Below are 16,153 nucleotides of genomic sequence, written 5' to 3'. Positions count from 1 at the left end.
GCGTCGAACATCAGCACCCTCTTGTAAGATGTCTGATGTCAGAGGGGAGGTCCACGGTCCTGAAGCTAAGAGTGAAGGTTAGTAAGTTGCAGAGGATGAAGACATGATGTCCTGAAGGGACAACCGTAAGTTTCGCAGCCTGTGTCGAACATCAGCACCCTCTTGTGAGATGCTTGATGTCAGAAGGGAGGTCCACGGTCCTGAAGCTAAGAGCGAAGGTTAGTAACTTGCAAAGGATGAGGATTTGTTCTCCTGAGGGAGGTATAGTAAGTTTCGTGACCTATTCCAGACTTCAACAGTATCTTCGGAAATGTCTGATTTCTCTCAATAGCATGTCAATTTCCATGGAATAATGAAGGCTAGTCACTTGCAGGTGGCGAGGAAGCGTTCTCCCGAGCGATTGAACATAAATCTATGTCCCACTTCAATTGTCAACATCAATTCTTCAGATGTACAAGAATGTTCCACCGTAAATCAGTTAGGAAAGCGTGTGAAGAATATATACCTTGTTGCAGTAAGCCAAATATGCTCACCAAGCCGACGACAAATCAACTTGTCACATGGTTCAATATGACATCAGCGGACATCGAATACAACATATCTTATCAGTCGTTTTCGTCTTTTGAGTCCACATTTTCTGGGCAGCGTTTGCCGCAAGGACTACTAGAAAACACAGAACACCGTGGTCACTTGACATTCCCTTCATTCAGCCAATTCAAAACACGCAGGCGGATCCGGAAAATACCAGTTGGATTGTTTCCCGGAGATTGTTCATATTTGTCGATGAGGTCTACAAGTCTTCCGTTATTGCTGGATAATGGTAGCAGTGTGATATTGCTAATTCCTTCAGGATGTCTCACAAGGCAAATATGAAGCATGACAAATTGTGTTATTATTAACGCCAAAGTACAAGAGTAAGGTAGCTTGGAAACAACATTGTAATACGGTGTATGCCTAGTTTGAATCGAAAGCAGCATCATCGAGTTGTGCCCTCTGCCTTGCGAGGGCATTGACGGACATGTTGGCCTTCACCATGTTACTAAGATCCTCGCGGCGGCTCCTTCCAAAAACCTTTCTAAACAACATAACATTACTCTGGGCTGATTGAAATTACTGTAAATACTGCACCTTGTCCACCACTCAAGGAGTTTATTGACTCTGCATTGCACTTCTCGACCAGGGGGCTTCTCGAAGAAGTCCACGATGGACCACCAGAATTGAATATAGTCGAAGTCACCGTCAATGGACCGCCAAGAGGTAACTGAAGAAAGTGCAAATCGTACCTCCCAGTGTAATGGTCATTTACGACGGATTGAAACACACTATCATGATGACTTACTTGACAGGCGACATATGCAATCGAGCGGGGTGTGACTTTATTCATCTTGATGATTTGCGCGACGTGTTTCTTGACTTTTATTCCACAGGATGACTTTTTGGCGCGTCGGTTGTTGGCGATGACATCTGCACCGTCACCGTCGCCCTCGACATCTTTTGCTGAAGACGGAGATGTGAATATAGCTTTGTAGCCCTGCAGACAACAGTGAGATTGTTTTCGGGCAACCGTGACTCGAGTGCCATGAACCTGCAGTAAAATTTTGCCCTTAAAAAGACCTTCTTCTAAATTGTCTGCATTGGCAGTGTACTTGTCATACACAAAGGCCGGAAAAGAGAGGTCGGTCACAATGTAGCCCTCTGATCGATCTCGAATCCCTGCCTTAACTCTAGTAAACAAGTCAGTGTCATGCAGGATACTGAGTGCACTACATACGCTGGGCTGTTCCAGTCAAGTTCAGCCGGACAGAGTAACCTCCTGCACGCGTCACTGGTGAATCTGTGGTAATTTTTATCATCAGAATCAATGGGGGGGTTCGGCTTGAGCTTGCGATTGACCCAGTCTGAAATAAGAGTCTTGAGCTTTGCTGTATCATTGCCTCGGGCACCGTCAGCCCCCTGCCTGAGCTAGATAAAGATTCAATATGATAAAGCCAAGCATTAGTCGGAAAAGCATGCACACCGCCTTTAACATGCGCATGTAATCATCATGGTCTATGTCCGAAGAGTTCTTCAGAAACCACGGCAAGGTCCTCGTTAGGATACAGTACCCTATCTGCAAATGATCTTGACTACATAAAACCAGTGAGGTTCACCGTAAAGCAAGGGGGGAAAGCTTACTCGATAGTAGCATCCTCGTCGCTGTCGTCATCATATCTCCTATCGTTTTCATTGACAAGATCCTCAATACTGTCGAATAAAGCCACAATACGCCTGAGGTCTCATCCTTGGGCCAAATAGTAATTTGACTGCCTAACAAATGGTGAACAAGGCACACGCAATAGACACAAAATGACAGTACGTACCTCTCTTTTACCACATGCCCCGACTTCAAGACCACGAGTTTACTCTCCAGTTCGGCAATCTTCCGTCTCTGTTGAGCCTCCGTGAACGATGGCTGTACTTGGGATCCTAGTGGTTCAGAAGGCCGCCAAAGGCCGTTGTCGCTCTGCCGATCCTCAGTTTGAATGACTGGCTCGGACATACTACCCTCAGTGGTACAATATACGCTGCCCTTGGAGTGAGGAATGCTGTCCTTGGCGTACAACATGAAGAGGAAGACGGAAGAAGGTTCGCTGAAAAACACAAGGAATAAGTGGAAGTGTGAGATTATGAACAGAAACTTAATTCAGCCCCAGCCCATTTTATATGTTGGCCAACTGCCCGGGACCATGAGTGCTCCACATGGCAGTTCAAGCAGAGTGGACAAATGTTACGGCCCTCGTATTCTAATGATAGATAATGATAGATCTGGAAGTGGCTGTGAAGACACAAATTGGACAAAAAAGGAAAATGTACCCGCTTAGTACGCCAAAGATCGGTAGGTGAATGGAAAAGTGCACTAGTATACCTAGACGGTGGTGAAAAGGCACTAGTATTAGTGAGGTGATGGCAGATGTTGTGGAACCTGGTGCAAAGTTAGAGGGATGATGTCACGAGACAAATTGGCATGAACTTGCTCCAGACAGTAAAACTTCTATGTTTGGTGCCATCAGTGCCGGATCATAGCCACAGTATATCAGTGTATTATGAATCTGTACGGAACAAATAGTTAACTTGAGTCTGGCACCACTGGCAATACGACGGTTCAGACATTCATTCAATGGCTCTGTCTGCAATGCTAAACGCAGGATCGACCTCCTCGATGACTCGGAAATCTGAAACCGCAGATGGTGTGGTTGGAGGGCGGATGCTAGTATTTGCAGCTAACGTACTGGCTGATGCAGACCGATGAATGAGCCAGCCAGAGGAACGAAGTTCATCGTCTTTGATGAAGTCATTATATATCGTACTTGTACTTTGAGACTTTGCGGCACGGGACATGGACGCGGTTTGGACTTCGGTATAGTGTTCCTGCGCCACAAGAGAGTAACGGAGAAGGATTTGGTGGTTCAGAGATTTGGTACGCTGGAGGTGGTTCAAACAGAGACACATTATTTGTGTCGAGAGGTTCGCATCCTCGTTGGGGAGTCTGTGTTTGACTGGTAATAAATAAATCACGGGCTGGGTCCTCACTGGCAGGCCTCAGGCCTCGTAACTGGAATTTCCGAGTCAGTCCAAACAAGTGTTTACCATACCGATGCTTACCATGACTTAGTAGTAGTAGTGATCCGAGTCACTGTTGGTGCACCAGGTAGGTTGATTGCAAGTGAATTGCAAGAACGACACAATATGTACCAGGATTCTGTTGATGATCACATATCTGTATAACTATTGCACGTATTGCAGCTAAATTGCAACAGGGTTATAATGTAGGTGGACAAATGGTGGGTGCTCGTAGGCGATTGCAATGATGGCGAGTAATTTCATCAGTTGGAACTTGATTGCGAGCGCTTGGCAAAATCCGGAGTTTTCCCTGATGATTGGGTCTAGGCCTCAGCTTAGTAACACATACAGGTGCCTAGGCCACCACTGACTTCACCATGACTAGCAGAACCCCCATAACCCCACTTCCGCCGCCGAGTCATCACGATGGGGTCAGGGAATATTTGCAATTGCAGCTGGACTTGCTCACGATGAGCACACCCATTTGAGATTTAGCATGGATGCACTTTGGAGGATGTGGATGCAGAAGCCTGAGTCCGAGACTATGATTAGTAAGTAGTACTACATCCGAGTCATGATGGCAGATCATTCATGTTACTTCGCTGGTGAGCCAGGCTGCCTTGAAACGGTTGCTTACTATTGCTTGATGCGCTACGAGGGGAGTGGAGTCTGCGAAAACGCGAACGAAGCTGTTGGCGTGATGTGCATTAATCTTTCGCAGACTCGACTAGTGATCTAACTAGACAAACATAGTATTGTAAATGATATGTTCAATGAAGACTAGATGCGAGTAGCATTGATACAAATTTTCTTCAGTTGGGGGGTGGGGTTTTGGCTGTGGTCTGTTTCGACTTTTGCTGGGCAGTGCAGACAAAGATATCCGCAGGGTCGACGAGAAGATGAGTGAGGAATTTATCTAGAGCGAGTGAAAGACAAGATCAAATGCGCACAAGTAAAGGCACAGAAAGAGAGATAATCGTCCAAAGCTGGTGAAAGATGAGATTGAATGCGCACGAGAAAAAGTGCGCGAAAAGAATCGACCTCAGGCTGGGGAAAGACACAGCCAGAAACCCTCGAGTGTGAAGCAGAGGTATTTGGGAAGTGGTGAGCAGGTAAGAGATCTAGGCGAGCAAACACGAGATGAAAACAAGATGAAAACAAGATGAGAACGAGATGAAAATGAGATGAAAGACGCGTGTTGGAAAAACGGCGTCTTACGATACGCGTTCGCTGGCTTAGTAAGCACTTGTTTGATCGCAGGCTCACGTAGAACTAAAACGGCACACATCATAAATGAATAAATATATATGTGGCACGTAGTACTGCATATGATGTATTGTATGGTACTCTACGTATGGACAGATAGTACTATGTAGTACGACAATGGTAGCATTGATATCAATCTAAAGTAGTACAGCCCGAGACAGACTCAGACTCCCCAATATCAGATTCACAAAGAATCGATCCATCTTTAGAAGAATCACTTTCACACCAATCCGCATGGTTGCTAGGGTCAAACCTACATCCTTTGTTCCCTATCTCCGTCACTCCCGCATCCTCGAGTGTGTTTTGGAGAGAGCCAATTTGCAGATCGATTTTTTTCATATGTGTTTGGACTAGTTCTTTCTCATCCTTCAGGAGGGACTTTATCAGGTCCAGTTCATGGTCACGAAGGCGTTGGTATCGTATTCTCGCGGAAAAAGCTTGGCGAGTGATACGGGAAAGCTCAAGCATGCGTTCATTGAAATATATTGAAGTCTCGGAAGGTTGGTCGGTGCAATTCCACTTAAAAGAATCGGATTTCAAATGATGATTTAAACAAGTTTGTGACTCACAGTTGTTTGCAATGTCTTGAATCTCTTTGAGGGTATTTCGAGATCCTCGTCGCAGTCGCCACCTTGAGACAAGGTATAGTTGACATGAGAGCGCTTACGGCGCTTAGGTTTTGTGGTTACAACGGACTTGGTACCCTTGTCACAGGCAAGGGCAGGCGGGCTATTACGCAAGTCGGTGACCATTGGGTCAAAGCTGTCCTGCAACACGGGAGAGCTGCTCCTGATAGGAGAGCTACTCGGATCGACAGAGGTGGGAGGTGTCACGGTGGATGGGGGTTGCCTGGGATGGACAAATACTATTGTGAGTGGAAATCAAGCGAAAAGCGAACAGATGACAAACCTAGGCTGTGTGAGACTGGATATTGCAGAAAAAAAACCACTGCTTGTAGATTTCGAAGACCCACTCATCATGACTGACATGACACTGCACTGTAAGTTGTTTCAGAGCCTACGTATACGATTCGTGACACTTGTTGATTGATCATATACTTATTCCCACATGGTACTATTATGGTAATAGTTCGGAGGTCTGCGATCACATGATCAAAGTAAAGTCATCCAAGTCAGATGGCGGCCGTCTAAGTACCGTGACGTTCACTGGCATGTACTAAGCTCAGGTAAACACTAGTAAGTACCTCTATGGCTCTCAGGTACCGAAAAATTGATGATGCGACAATGACTTGGATAGTGGCCACCCGCACGCTTCAAGACTTGGAAGAGCTTGCTTGACTTCAACTTTGTTGTGCGGCCAGTACACTAATCCGAACTCGGAGGCATCCAGTCGCCGCCCGTCACAGTCTGGACCACTATTCCTATTCACGGTAGGTCACCATCACATCTGGTTTGCGTCTGGTGGTACTAATAATACTACTACTACCGTGGCTATGATCATTCACTTGGAAGTTCCAAACAGATGATCGTACTATTGCCGCCGCATACACGAGCCAGTGGAAGACGATAGAAGTTCTCTTACTACTTGGGCAAGTCACAGCGATGGCCGCCTCATCATGATCGCAGCAGTGCAAACAATGATAATGCACAAGTACGTGACATGATTCAGATGATTCAAGGAGATGCGGCTAGTGGAGATGCAACAGTCACGGTGAGTTTGCTATTCCAATTCGGACATTCAAACTAAGTGACCGGTGGTACTACAATTTTAGTTGAATTTAGCCCTTGAATCATTGCGGCAATGATCGGTATGTTATACTATGTATTACTACTATTAAATATTAAAGGTGTACTAGCCGCAGGCTGGAGTGCAAGTTAGTCACGGTGGCGGTGTATTGGGCCTGGTAATTCGATGTCCTGCCAGTGAGTCAGAATGTTTTGCGCTATGTGATAAACCTTAACTGTTTGGTGTTTTTTTTGTCCCCGTTCAAATCATAATCAATCATAGTGTCACACGGTGAACCGAGTCTGATGGACCCGATCGATGTTGAAGTTGATGGAAGATGCTACTATTACTAGTACAGTGCGATATTCATTTCGTTTAACTGATGTACTGACAGCGTCCTGCAGCGGCCAGGTAAATTGGATTCCAACACATTACCGTGAACCGTGACTAATCACTGTGCACTACTTGATTGGGAGGATTGTGATGCAGAAGCCCTTGATTGGGAAAAGTACGATTGGCGAGTGTATTCTAATACGTCTGCATAGACTTTTGTCACAGTGGTCGTGGTCAGAGTCATGGTACCGTGACGACGGTTTTCGATGACTATTTAACTGAATGTCCACCTTCAAGTTTCCCCACTCTTCTCAGCAGTTATGTCTATCAATCCGATCCATTTCGACCTAGACCAGTCAGCAGCTGCCGACAGACGGTGAGCGGCGCCTTCTGAACGATCAACCCACTGTGACAGGCGCCCGGGCCATCCCTATCCTCGGGAAAGTGCTCCCAGTAGCACTATTTCCCATACAAATTCTGAGTCCCAGATTTCCGACTACATCACATCCGGGCTGTTAGTATACGATTAGACTGGTGACCAGCCCGTCTATGAGGCAAACCGTCGATAGACGGACTGGTAAAACTGGGTTTGAATTTCGATCAAGCGCAGATTCTCAGGATAACGTGATGTATAAACCTTTTTTGGAATAGCAAAACCACGTGAACTTTTGCTAAGGCCTTTGCAAGTATCGCTAAGTTTGATCGACGTGCGTGCTGTAACGTTCGACACAATAATGTTTTAACATTCATATCAGACTCATTCCATCACTTCATGTATATTTATTCTGCTTTATGTATTCAACCTGCTACTTGAAGGATGCCAGTCTCTTCGACAGTTCTCAATGAGAACTTTAATCGATCTGTTGACTCTGGTTTCATAGACATTACGACAGGTCTCCCTGCGGCTGCCGCAGCAACTCCGTCGCGTCTCTCACCTCACAAACACGTGAAATCTGTTGTCAAGATCCTGAAATGTTGTTCCCTTGCAAAGTAGCACACGTAGCTCTCCAAGCTTGCCATATGCAGGTCGAAATGCTTCTTCACCATGATGCGGAAGCCCTGCGGTATAAATATTATGTGCTTCATCAATATGTACACGCTTAATGTGTTGAGTGAAGGTACGATTTTGTCGGAGAAGTCGTGCAAGGCGCGGAAGGTGACCATTGAACATTGATAGCTGCTCCGGTGAAACAATGAGATGAGTGAATTTTCCTGCGTGAATAGACTAGCAAGATATTTTATGTTAGTTTTGGTGCACTGACAACGACGCTGATGTGGCACGCCTGAACTTTGAATTTACCTCCCAGAGAGACAGATCTGTCGGAGTGTCTTCATTGATTGCGATCGTAGGTATGCCATATTTTGTCGATTCAAGAACCTGTGATAATAGCATAATTCTGCATGTGCAAAAACAAAGTCATTACACTCCAGCCAAGCTACCTGGGTGGCCTGGAGGCATTTGAGTGGCGAAATAGTCATACTAATGGTGCCAGGGCGGAGTAGGATAGGAATTATGATACATAATGTTTTTCCACTGCCAGTGCCTGCAGTTATGATGGTGTCTTGACCGTCCAATGTCGCAAGAACAGCCTCAAGCTGGAATTGTTGTGGAACAATAGCTGTTGCCGTCAACACGTACACAATCAAGCATGTGTTCGGTCAGAGTCACAGAGTGTCTGAAGATAGTCGGTGGGAAGGCATTCTTTGATAAGATCATGCGCGAAACGATCCAGAGCATCGAGTGATGCGATGTGGATTCCCTGTATCAGTGATTGCTGGTCCATTGATTTTGCAGCACATATGAGGATGCGTCGCGTCGCGTCAATTAGTGAAAACTATATCGTTTATTTTGTATTCTACAATACTTATTGAAAAACCCTAGTTCTTTTATTGGCTAGAGGTCACGTTATCCTGAGAATCCGCGCTTGATCCAAATTCAAACCCAGTTTTACCAGTCCGTCTATCGACGGTTTGCCTCATAGACGGGCTGGTCACCAGTCTAGTATACAATGACCTTGACAGTATCCAGGGCGGTTCAGAAGGCAGAAAAAAAGGCAAACAGCGAGAGGTGCCGAAAGTAGAATATCCACCTACTGAACATGCCGCTGTCGATTGGATGCACAGCAAGCTCGAAATAGACATGATCACGGTTAAGGGCTGGTTATCGATGTCCACAGATAAAGAAAAGTTTGCGGTAGAGGTGTATCTTAGAGAAGTTGTGGCCCAAGCTAACCAGAAGTATCACTGCAGTATGTCATTTTGCATCCTGAGCCTGCACGCCGCATCACCAGCGACTGATTTCACAACCAGACATCATTCTCACAGATGTTTTGTCCGCCAGTCTGCTTCAGTCGCTTTCGTCATGTCGTGGCAGGCTTGTCGATTCGTTCGAGCACTATGCAGCACTGTACGATATCAAGCCACCAGAAGATTCTCAGCTGTCCGCCTCTGCCCGCCAAGAATATATGAAAGAGCGTCAAAAAGTACTCTTTGACTCGTCGAAGGCAGGCCTCTTCACAAACTTCCTCCACAGTCACGAGATCACTGGCGATACCGTCGACCTTCTCATGTTCAACAACGAAAATTTGATAGAGGGCCATATCCAAAAATGGTACAGGGACACTAAATCGCCGCTTTGTGACGAGACTTTCAGTCGCAGCTTAACCACGACTCCAGTCACGCTGTTGGCGTGGTCAGCAGTTGCGGTGAGTAACACGCCATTCTCATGTGCATAGCTACTAATATTCTGTCCCGTATTATTTTTAGCTGCGAGCTTCAATTGACAAAATAGTCAATTCACGTGCTACCCGCTTCAGCAAGAACAAGTACGCAAGTTGGTACTTTGATATTGTAAAAGACATGGAGCGCACCTCCGCGCATCCAGTTCATGGGAAGCTGTTCAAAAGCCGTCTGTTCAAGCTCCACGTAAGAGGGATGTGAGTAATTGCTACGGCCTATATGTGCACAGCATCTTAATTATGCATTTGCAGGGAGGCAGCGACAAAGTTCTTACAAGACAATCAGACTGCTGGAGTCATCTATATACCCTCATTGCCATCGGAATTGTCTCAGCCTCTTGACTTGTTCAGGTCGAAGTTGAACTTTCCTATCTCGCAATCTTCCACTGCACCCGCGCCATTGCCAGTGTGCTCGGCAGGAGCTGAGCCATACTCGGAGATTCCTTCCCAGTTTTCACAAATACACACCTTTGCAGGAGGCTCCGAGTCACTGTTAATGCCCCCTTTGCAGACTCGGATAACTCGCTCACAGGCCCTTCTTACTATTCACAACCCGGTGCCAGTTCGCAGTACCTTGGACACGAGATGAGGTTTGACTTAGCAGAGTCGATGCACCAACACGGGATGCGACAAGAGAACTATAACCCGCCCCTTCCCGTGCCTAGTCAGTCGCAGGAAGGTGACAATCGGTCCTATCACTTACAATACTGAGATGCCGTAGCTTTGTTTTTTTTGTTGGCTGTACTACTAGTCCTGCAGGCCCATTGGGGCCATTTCTCATACAATTTTCTCTTTTATTTATATACAGTGTTTAGCTGCAGTAGTCCCCGATTCCTCCTAGGAGGGCTTTGTACTTGTAGTAGCCACGGCTGCTGGCGCGACATGTGTCTCATTAGTAATCATAGTATGTTCACCTCTGACCGGTTCAGCTGACGTCTTACTCTACAGGTGTCATACACTCAAAAAGTAGCCCATCATTTGACACCACCGAAGTGGAGCGTCACACACAGGCAATCAACCTAATAAAAATAAGTCAAGTCAGATTGGAGTCTTGAAGTTTTGTGGGCCCCTGAATGGTGTCTAAGTCACGTGGGGGTGGTTGAACACGCGAGACTCAGGCAATCGGAAGGGCAGACGCCTGCAGACACATGCCCGCAGTAGCATGCAGTCTACCTAACAGGGACTACAAATAAGGCCGGCGACACACAACCTTGGTTTTACTGACAATGGAGTCTAGGAAGACAGTCACTGATTTTTATCGTGGAGGCTCGCCTTCGACACCTTACTATACAGCTCATCCATCTCCAACGGCCACTCCGGAGTCTCACTCTGACGATGAGCAGCAGCCAATAGCAGGTCCATACAAGCTCACGCTAGACTTGCTGGTCTTCTCTCTGGACTCGAATAATGTTCTCCAGCTCTCCGATGAGGAAGAAGAAGAAGAGCACTCAAATTTGCGCTTAAACATTAATTTTAATCTCTCATTAGATTTCAGTCAAGCTACGCTAGGACACTCTCATCCGCCTTCACCAGCACCAACCGCAGACTTTAGCATGATCTCACCTCCAAGCAGTCCTTCCTATATTCAATATCATTCTCAATTCCTTTCAGCACAGCAAGGGCGAAACACCCTTCCTTTCTTCCGGACATCTCCAACCCGCACTTCTACCCATTTACGAAGTCACAGCATAGCCTCGGGAGGCAGTACAAAACGCCGCGTACGTCCTAATATCACAAAGCTTTGGGAAAGCATCTCTTCTCCATCTCCTCGAGGCAGCAAGCCCTCACCTATACTCAAACATCCATCGCCAACCCATAGGCACTTTCCTAGGTCATCCCCTAATATCTTGCGCGCAAAGCGCAAGACCAAACATCCTTCAGTATCAGGTGTCTTCTATTGTGAATCCAGGGTTCAGGGTAATACCAATGGAGATGTCCACGTAGACTACAGTGCATTAGACCCACTTGACGGTGAAGAAGGTGAACTCGTAGATCACAAAGGTTATTTTGATGCAATTCAATGCGATCTCACAGGTACGGATTCTTCAGATTTTCTTAATACAGAATTAACATTCAACATTTAGCGTCCCCATCGTCATATACACGGTCCGCATCACCCTCTCCCACCACCACCACCCCAACTTCATCTCACCTCTGTCTCTTTCGATCTCAAACTCCCTCCCAAGCCTACACCCTCTGCCCAACATCATACACATCAGCCTCCACCTCTACGTTCACTTCTGCGCAATACCTACCCCCCGCTAAATTATCCCTCCCCCTTCCCCCAGAACTCATCCTACACATTTTCTCCCTCCTCCCGATGCGTTCAGTCTTAGCCTGTATGCTCATATCTCACTCTTTCTACACCCTAGCCAAAGACACAAGTGTCTGGCTCAGTGTGTGGAGAGGAAGAGAAGGCCGTCCAAGAGTCCGATCCCGCGCACCTTATCAAAGCCCATACAACCATTCCTATACACACAACTTTGCATATGGGCTCGGGTCTTCAGTGAATTACATGTCTTCTTATTCATTCCTTACCCGGCTCATCCTCCTCTTCTTCTCAAGACGATTCAGATTCGGATATCTTGTTGCTGTGTTATGCCCACGCAGATGAAGGTGTATATGGATTCTCGCTTTTGGAGGACTCCGAAGATGTGGAGGGAGATGGGCCTAGTGGCTGGGCTGTAGATTGGGATCGAGTCAAGGCATTGCGGCACAGCGGACGCTCCAGGGGCATTTTTATAGATGAAGAAATTAATGCTAACCGACCATCGATTTACATCCCTTATGCGGATCTGATCTTAAGAAGAGGCACGAATTTAGGACCTCTCTGGCTTAACTGGCACACCCTCTACCGCTCTCATGCCACACTCAAAAGGCGGTGGTGAGATCCGCGTGGTGAGCCACGGGTGATGCGAATTGAAGGGCACGGTGACAGGTGAGTTATATCTCCTCTCCTCTGCATTTGAGTTTGAGTTTGAAATTTAATGACTGATCAACCCCCATAGCATCTACTGCCTCGACTTTGACTCGCGATGGATCATTACAGGATCTAGGGACAGGACCATCAAAGTGTGGTGTATCCGCACTGGCAAGTGTCTTGCGACGTTTGAGGCTCACTTGGGGAGTGTGCTTTGTTTAAAGTTTGAAAAGGACTTTGATGCAAAGCGATCTTGCTCGCGCTGGTCTTTTTCTCGCGGGCCTATTAATAGTGAAGAAGAGGAGGGTGGTGCCAATGAGGATGCGAATGAGGGGGAAGAGGAGGAATCACATGGAATGATGGTATCCGGTTCTTCTGATTGCACAGTACGCGTCTGGGACCTATACGCAAAACATTGTGGTTCGGGAATATGGGCTGATGTACGTGCGATTCTGCGTGGCCATTCTGGGGGCGTATTGGATTTGAGGATGGATGAGAATTGGATCGTTAGCTGGTAAGTTTCCCCTTCTAGCCATATCTGATCCTCCCGATATCACACGTCGTCATCCAAACCGATGCTAACGCCTTCCTTACTCAGCTCCAAAGACGCACTGATCAACGTCTACTCCCGATCTATGCTCACTTTACACGCTGTCCTATGAGGCCATGAAGGACCCGTGAACGCTATCGGACTCGAAGGCGGGAGAGTAGTGAGTGCCAGTGGGGATGGTCGAATGATGTTGTGGGATGCTGCTAGTGGGAGATGTGAACGGGTGTTTGAGGGGCATGAGAGGGGGTTGGCTTGTATTTAGTCTAAGGTGTGTTTCTTCTATTTTTCTTTCCCACGTCCCCGAAGTGTAGTCATCGTCGGTCATAGGTCATCGGTCGTTGGCAATCAATCAATCAATTATACCTTTTACTGATACAACTCGACTAGGACAACCTAATCCTAAGCGGTTCAAATGACTGCACTATCAAGCTCTGGCGCGCATCTACAGGAGAGTGTCTGCACACTTTTGCTGGTCATACGTTGTTGGTCCGCGCATTGTGTTTTGATCCGAAGACTGGGTATGTGGTTAGTGTGAGTTATGATAGGAGTGTTAGGGTTTGGGAGTGGAGGGAACCTGCTGTAGATGTTGATTCTTTCATTTTGCACTCTTCTTCCTCATCAAACTCTTCCTCGTTGTCATTCCACTCGACACACACCAGTACTTCAACACATACCAGCAACTCAACACATGCCAGAACCTCGATCTACGCATCCGACACAGACGGAGCAAGCATAGTAGGCGTCGCGGACGGCGTCGTCAGGTATAGAAATTCAGGTATGAGCGAGAAGAGGGGTGTTGGGAAGTTGGTGAGAGAGTTTAGGGATTTGCATGTGAGCCATATTTTTGATGTTAAGTTTGATGTGGGGAGGATCATTAGGTGAGTGTTTTTTGGGGTATTGGGTCGGGCTTTGACAGTTGGCTGGGCTTTTGATTGTTGATGTCCTCGGCGTTTCCTTTGTTCCACCAGAACAGACTGACTACCATTGGTTGCTCTTGAGATGGCAGCAAACTATATGGCAACACGAGACGTCATACCTCTTATTGACGTGAGGACTGCGCCGCGAGTGATATAAATACACCAGCCTGAGAGGGTGCACTCAGGCTGGACTCAGACTCGAGTTGTTACTAGGTATATATTCAAGTTGGAAGGTGGCAGACTCGGAGTTGGACTACATGTGTACTATGTCACGGTGAGCTGCAATGTGCGTTCTGGGAAATCAAGTTGATGGTTAGCATATCATGATTCAACCTTCTCTATTTCGAAACGGTGTCTAGGATTTCCAGCCGACCATCACCAGTACTTTTCTGGGTTACAGGTTGAACCAGTTAACTTCAAGGAGGATTTTTTTCTGATGACCGAACTCGAGAAGCAATGTCTATCGTTGTTTCCAAAGGCATTGGTGACATATCACAAGTAAGTTCTTCATGGGAGATCATGTCCTCATCCTCTGCAAGTCACTAACCGTCGCTATTAGCTTCGGGATCGTGGACCTCCTTCTGACGTCAGGCATCTCACAAGAGGGTGTTGATGTTCGACGCAGGTCGCGAAATTTGTGGTCGCTCCCTCGGGAGGTCATATTCTCATCCTCTCCAAGTTACTAACCTTCACTCTTACTAGTTTCGACATGGTGGTTCCTCCTGATGTGGTGTTGTTGATCCATCTAGTTTGACTGTCGGCTTTTGTCCCACTTTCACTTGTAGTACATGGAGTTCAAGATATGTTTGGACCTTTTTCCGATCGTAAAATATCCTTTTTTATATATGGCCAAACATGACAATGGGAGTCTAGTATGTGACAAGTTACTAGATGCGGCAGACGAGGCTGCTGCTCACGTTACTGCAAAAGTGTGCCGCATAATAACCCTTTCAAACTACTATAGTAGTACTCGTTCTCATCATTTTAGTGCCAACCTGAGTCCTATTTGGTAGCTGCTGTTTGTTAGCAACCTACCGGAAAGTGCAATGCGCTTTGCTGCAGAGTCTCTTTGGATCGCCTTTCTCTCAAGCTTGCTTTTGTTAATGGTGTCTTGCGGGGCTTCACAGTGTTCGTGGGAGAGGGCAACAGACGCCCGTGGACTGAGCAGGCATCATGCTAGTTGTCACTTCTACAAAAAGTCCAGTGTCCTTGCAAGTCAGAGGAGACTGGAACGGGCAAAGGAGGCAGTTTTTACCCACTCCACTACAACCTCCATTCACCGGCAGGCAGGCAGTTCTACTGGTAACCGTGACTCGGACCTGTCCAAGTCTGTGAACAATTTACATGTGAGTTGTCCTTCTGACCTAGTTTGTAATCTTTCATCATGCAGCTTCAGAGACTCGGCTGTCCAAGACCAATCGCCCCTTGCCGATCACTGGCAAAGCAAAAGCCAGGGTCTGCGTCTCACGGTTCATCTGAGTCCAACCTGACTCAAAGCCTCACCAACTCACAATACTGCTCCGTAGAGATTCCACGACATCATGCTGATGTTGACGCTGAGATGGACAGTGATATCAATGACGGAAATGGAGTTGACTTCGAAGATTTTCAAGGTAGTTCGTATTTCTTCGGGTATCGGCCGTCTACTATTACATTTCTGATCGTTGGAGCCCCTTCAGTGACAAATTCCATATTATACGGGCCACCCAACCTACATAATATCCTGTATCAGATGGGCCAGCGGACCATGGGCCCATGTTGTGTATATCCTCGATGACGACGGATGGGCCGGGTAACATATTATTTCCGATGGAGACGGGTGGGCCCATGTATGCCAATGATATATATATCCTTGATGTTGATGGATGGGCTGGGGGAATATGATCATTCATGGAGATGGGTGGACCCATCTGGGTAATATGTAGAGTAGGATATTATAGACAGCTGGGCTGAAGAGAGATGTAAGGCAAATATTGTTATATAGACGGGTGGGCCAACAGGGGTGTATTACATATACGGGTGGGCCGGGGTAGGGGAATATTACATAAACGGGTGGGCTGATGTGGGGCATATTACATATATGGGTGGGCCGACGTGGGGAGTATTACATATACGGGTGGGCTGAGGGTGCAATAAAATATTT

General features: G+C 46.8%; 5 protein-coding genes across 5 annotated transcripts; 2 read left to right on the top strand and 3 right to left on the bottom strand.

Moving 5' to 3' along the window:
* Nucleotides 1–954: 954 nt before the first annotated feature.
* Nucleotides 955–2,605, bottom strand: F5147DRAFT_780249 (uncharacterized protein; the record flags this gene model as incomplete). The annotated part of the gene is made up of 8 exons (XM_041442428.1): nt 955–1,075; nt 1,129–1,283; nt 1,340–1,531; nt 1,586–1,724; nt 1,772–1,962; nt 2,018–2,126; nt 2,176–2,244; nt 2,361–2,605. The coding sequence occupies 8 exons, from the start codon at nt 2,603–2,605 to the stop codon at nt 955–957; spliced, it is 1,221 nt and encodes a 406-aa protein (XP_041286254.1).
* A 545-nt stretch (nt 2,606–3,150) lies between these two features.
* Nucleotides 3,151–5,855, bottom strand: F5147DRAFT_780248 (uncharacterized protein; the record flags this gene model as incomplete). Its single annotated transcript, XM_041442427.1, has 4 exons — nt 3,151–3,536; nt 5,124–5,385; nt 5,436–5,715; nt 5,776–5,855. 4 exons carry the CDS (start codon nt 5,853–5,855, stop codon nt 3,151–3,153), a joined length of 1,008 nt encoding a protein of 335 aa, XP_041286253.1.
* Nucleotides 5,856–7,606: 1,751 nt separating this feature from the next.
* F5147DRAFT_620217 (uncharacterized protein) lies at nt 7,607–8,292 on the bottom strand. The gene is made up of 2 exons (XM_041432604.1): nt 8,186–8,292; nt 7,607–8,110 (listed from the first exon to the last, which is right to left on the bottom strand). The coding sequence occupies exons 1-2, from the start codon at nt 8,276–8,278 to the stop codon at nt 7,817–7,819; spliced, it is 387 nt and encodes a 128-aa protein (XP_041286252.1). The 5' UTR covers nt 8,279–8,292; the 3' UTR covers nt 7,607–7,816.
* Nucleotides 8,293–9,052: 760 nt separating this feature from the next.
* Nucleotides 9,053–10,212, top strand: F5147DRAFT_780247 (uncharacterized protein; the record flags this gene model as incomplete). Its single annotated transcript, XM_041442426.1, has 4 exons — nt 9,053–9,134; nt 9,196–9,590; nt 9,652–9,821; nt 9,876–10,212. 4 exons carry the CDS (start codon nt 9,053–9,055, stop codon nt 10,210–10,212), a joined length of 984 nt encoding a protein of 327 aa, XP_041286251.1.
* Nucleotides 10,213–10,766: 554 nt separating this feature from the next.
* F5147DRAFT_724500 (uncharacterized protein) lies at nt 10,767–14,091 on the top strand (the record flags this gene model as incomplete). Its single annotated transcript, XM_041439054.1, has 8 exons — nt 10,767–11,657; nt 11,708–12,129; nt 12,266–12,507; nt 12,632–13,049; nt 13,076–13,163; nt 13,207–13,354; nt 13,498–13,971; nt 14,067–14,091. The coding sequence occupies exons 1-8, from the start codon at nt 10,850–10,852 to the stop codon at nt 14,089–14,091; spliced, it is 2,625 nt and encodes an 874-aa protein (XP_041286250.1). The 5' UTR covers nt 10,767–10,849.
* Between the last annotated feature and the right edge of the window lie 2,062 nt (nt 14,092–16,153).

This window comes from Suillus discolor (genome assembly GCF_016758755.1).
Source record: "Suillus discolor strain FC423 chromosome Unknown F5147scaffold_102, whole genome shotgun sequence".
Classification (NCBI taxonomy): Eukaryota; Fungi; Basidiomycota; class Agaricomycetes; order Boletales; family Suillaceae; genus Suillus; species Suillus discolor.
Note: the sequence above shows the minus strand (reverse complement) of the source record. Positions and strands in the feature narration are given on the sequence as shown.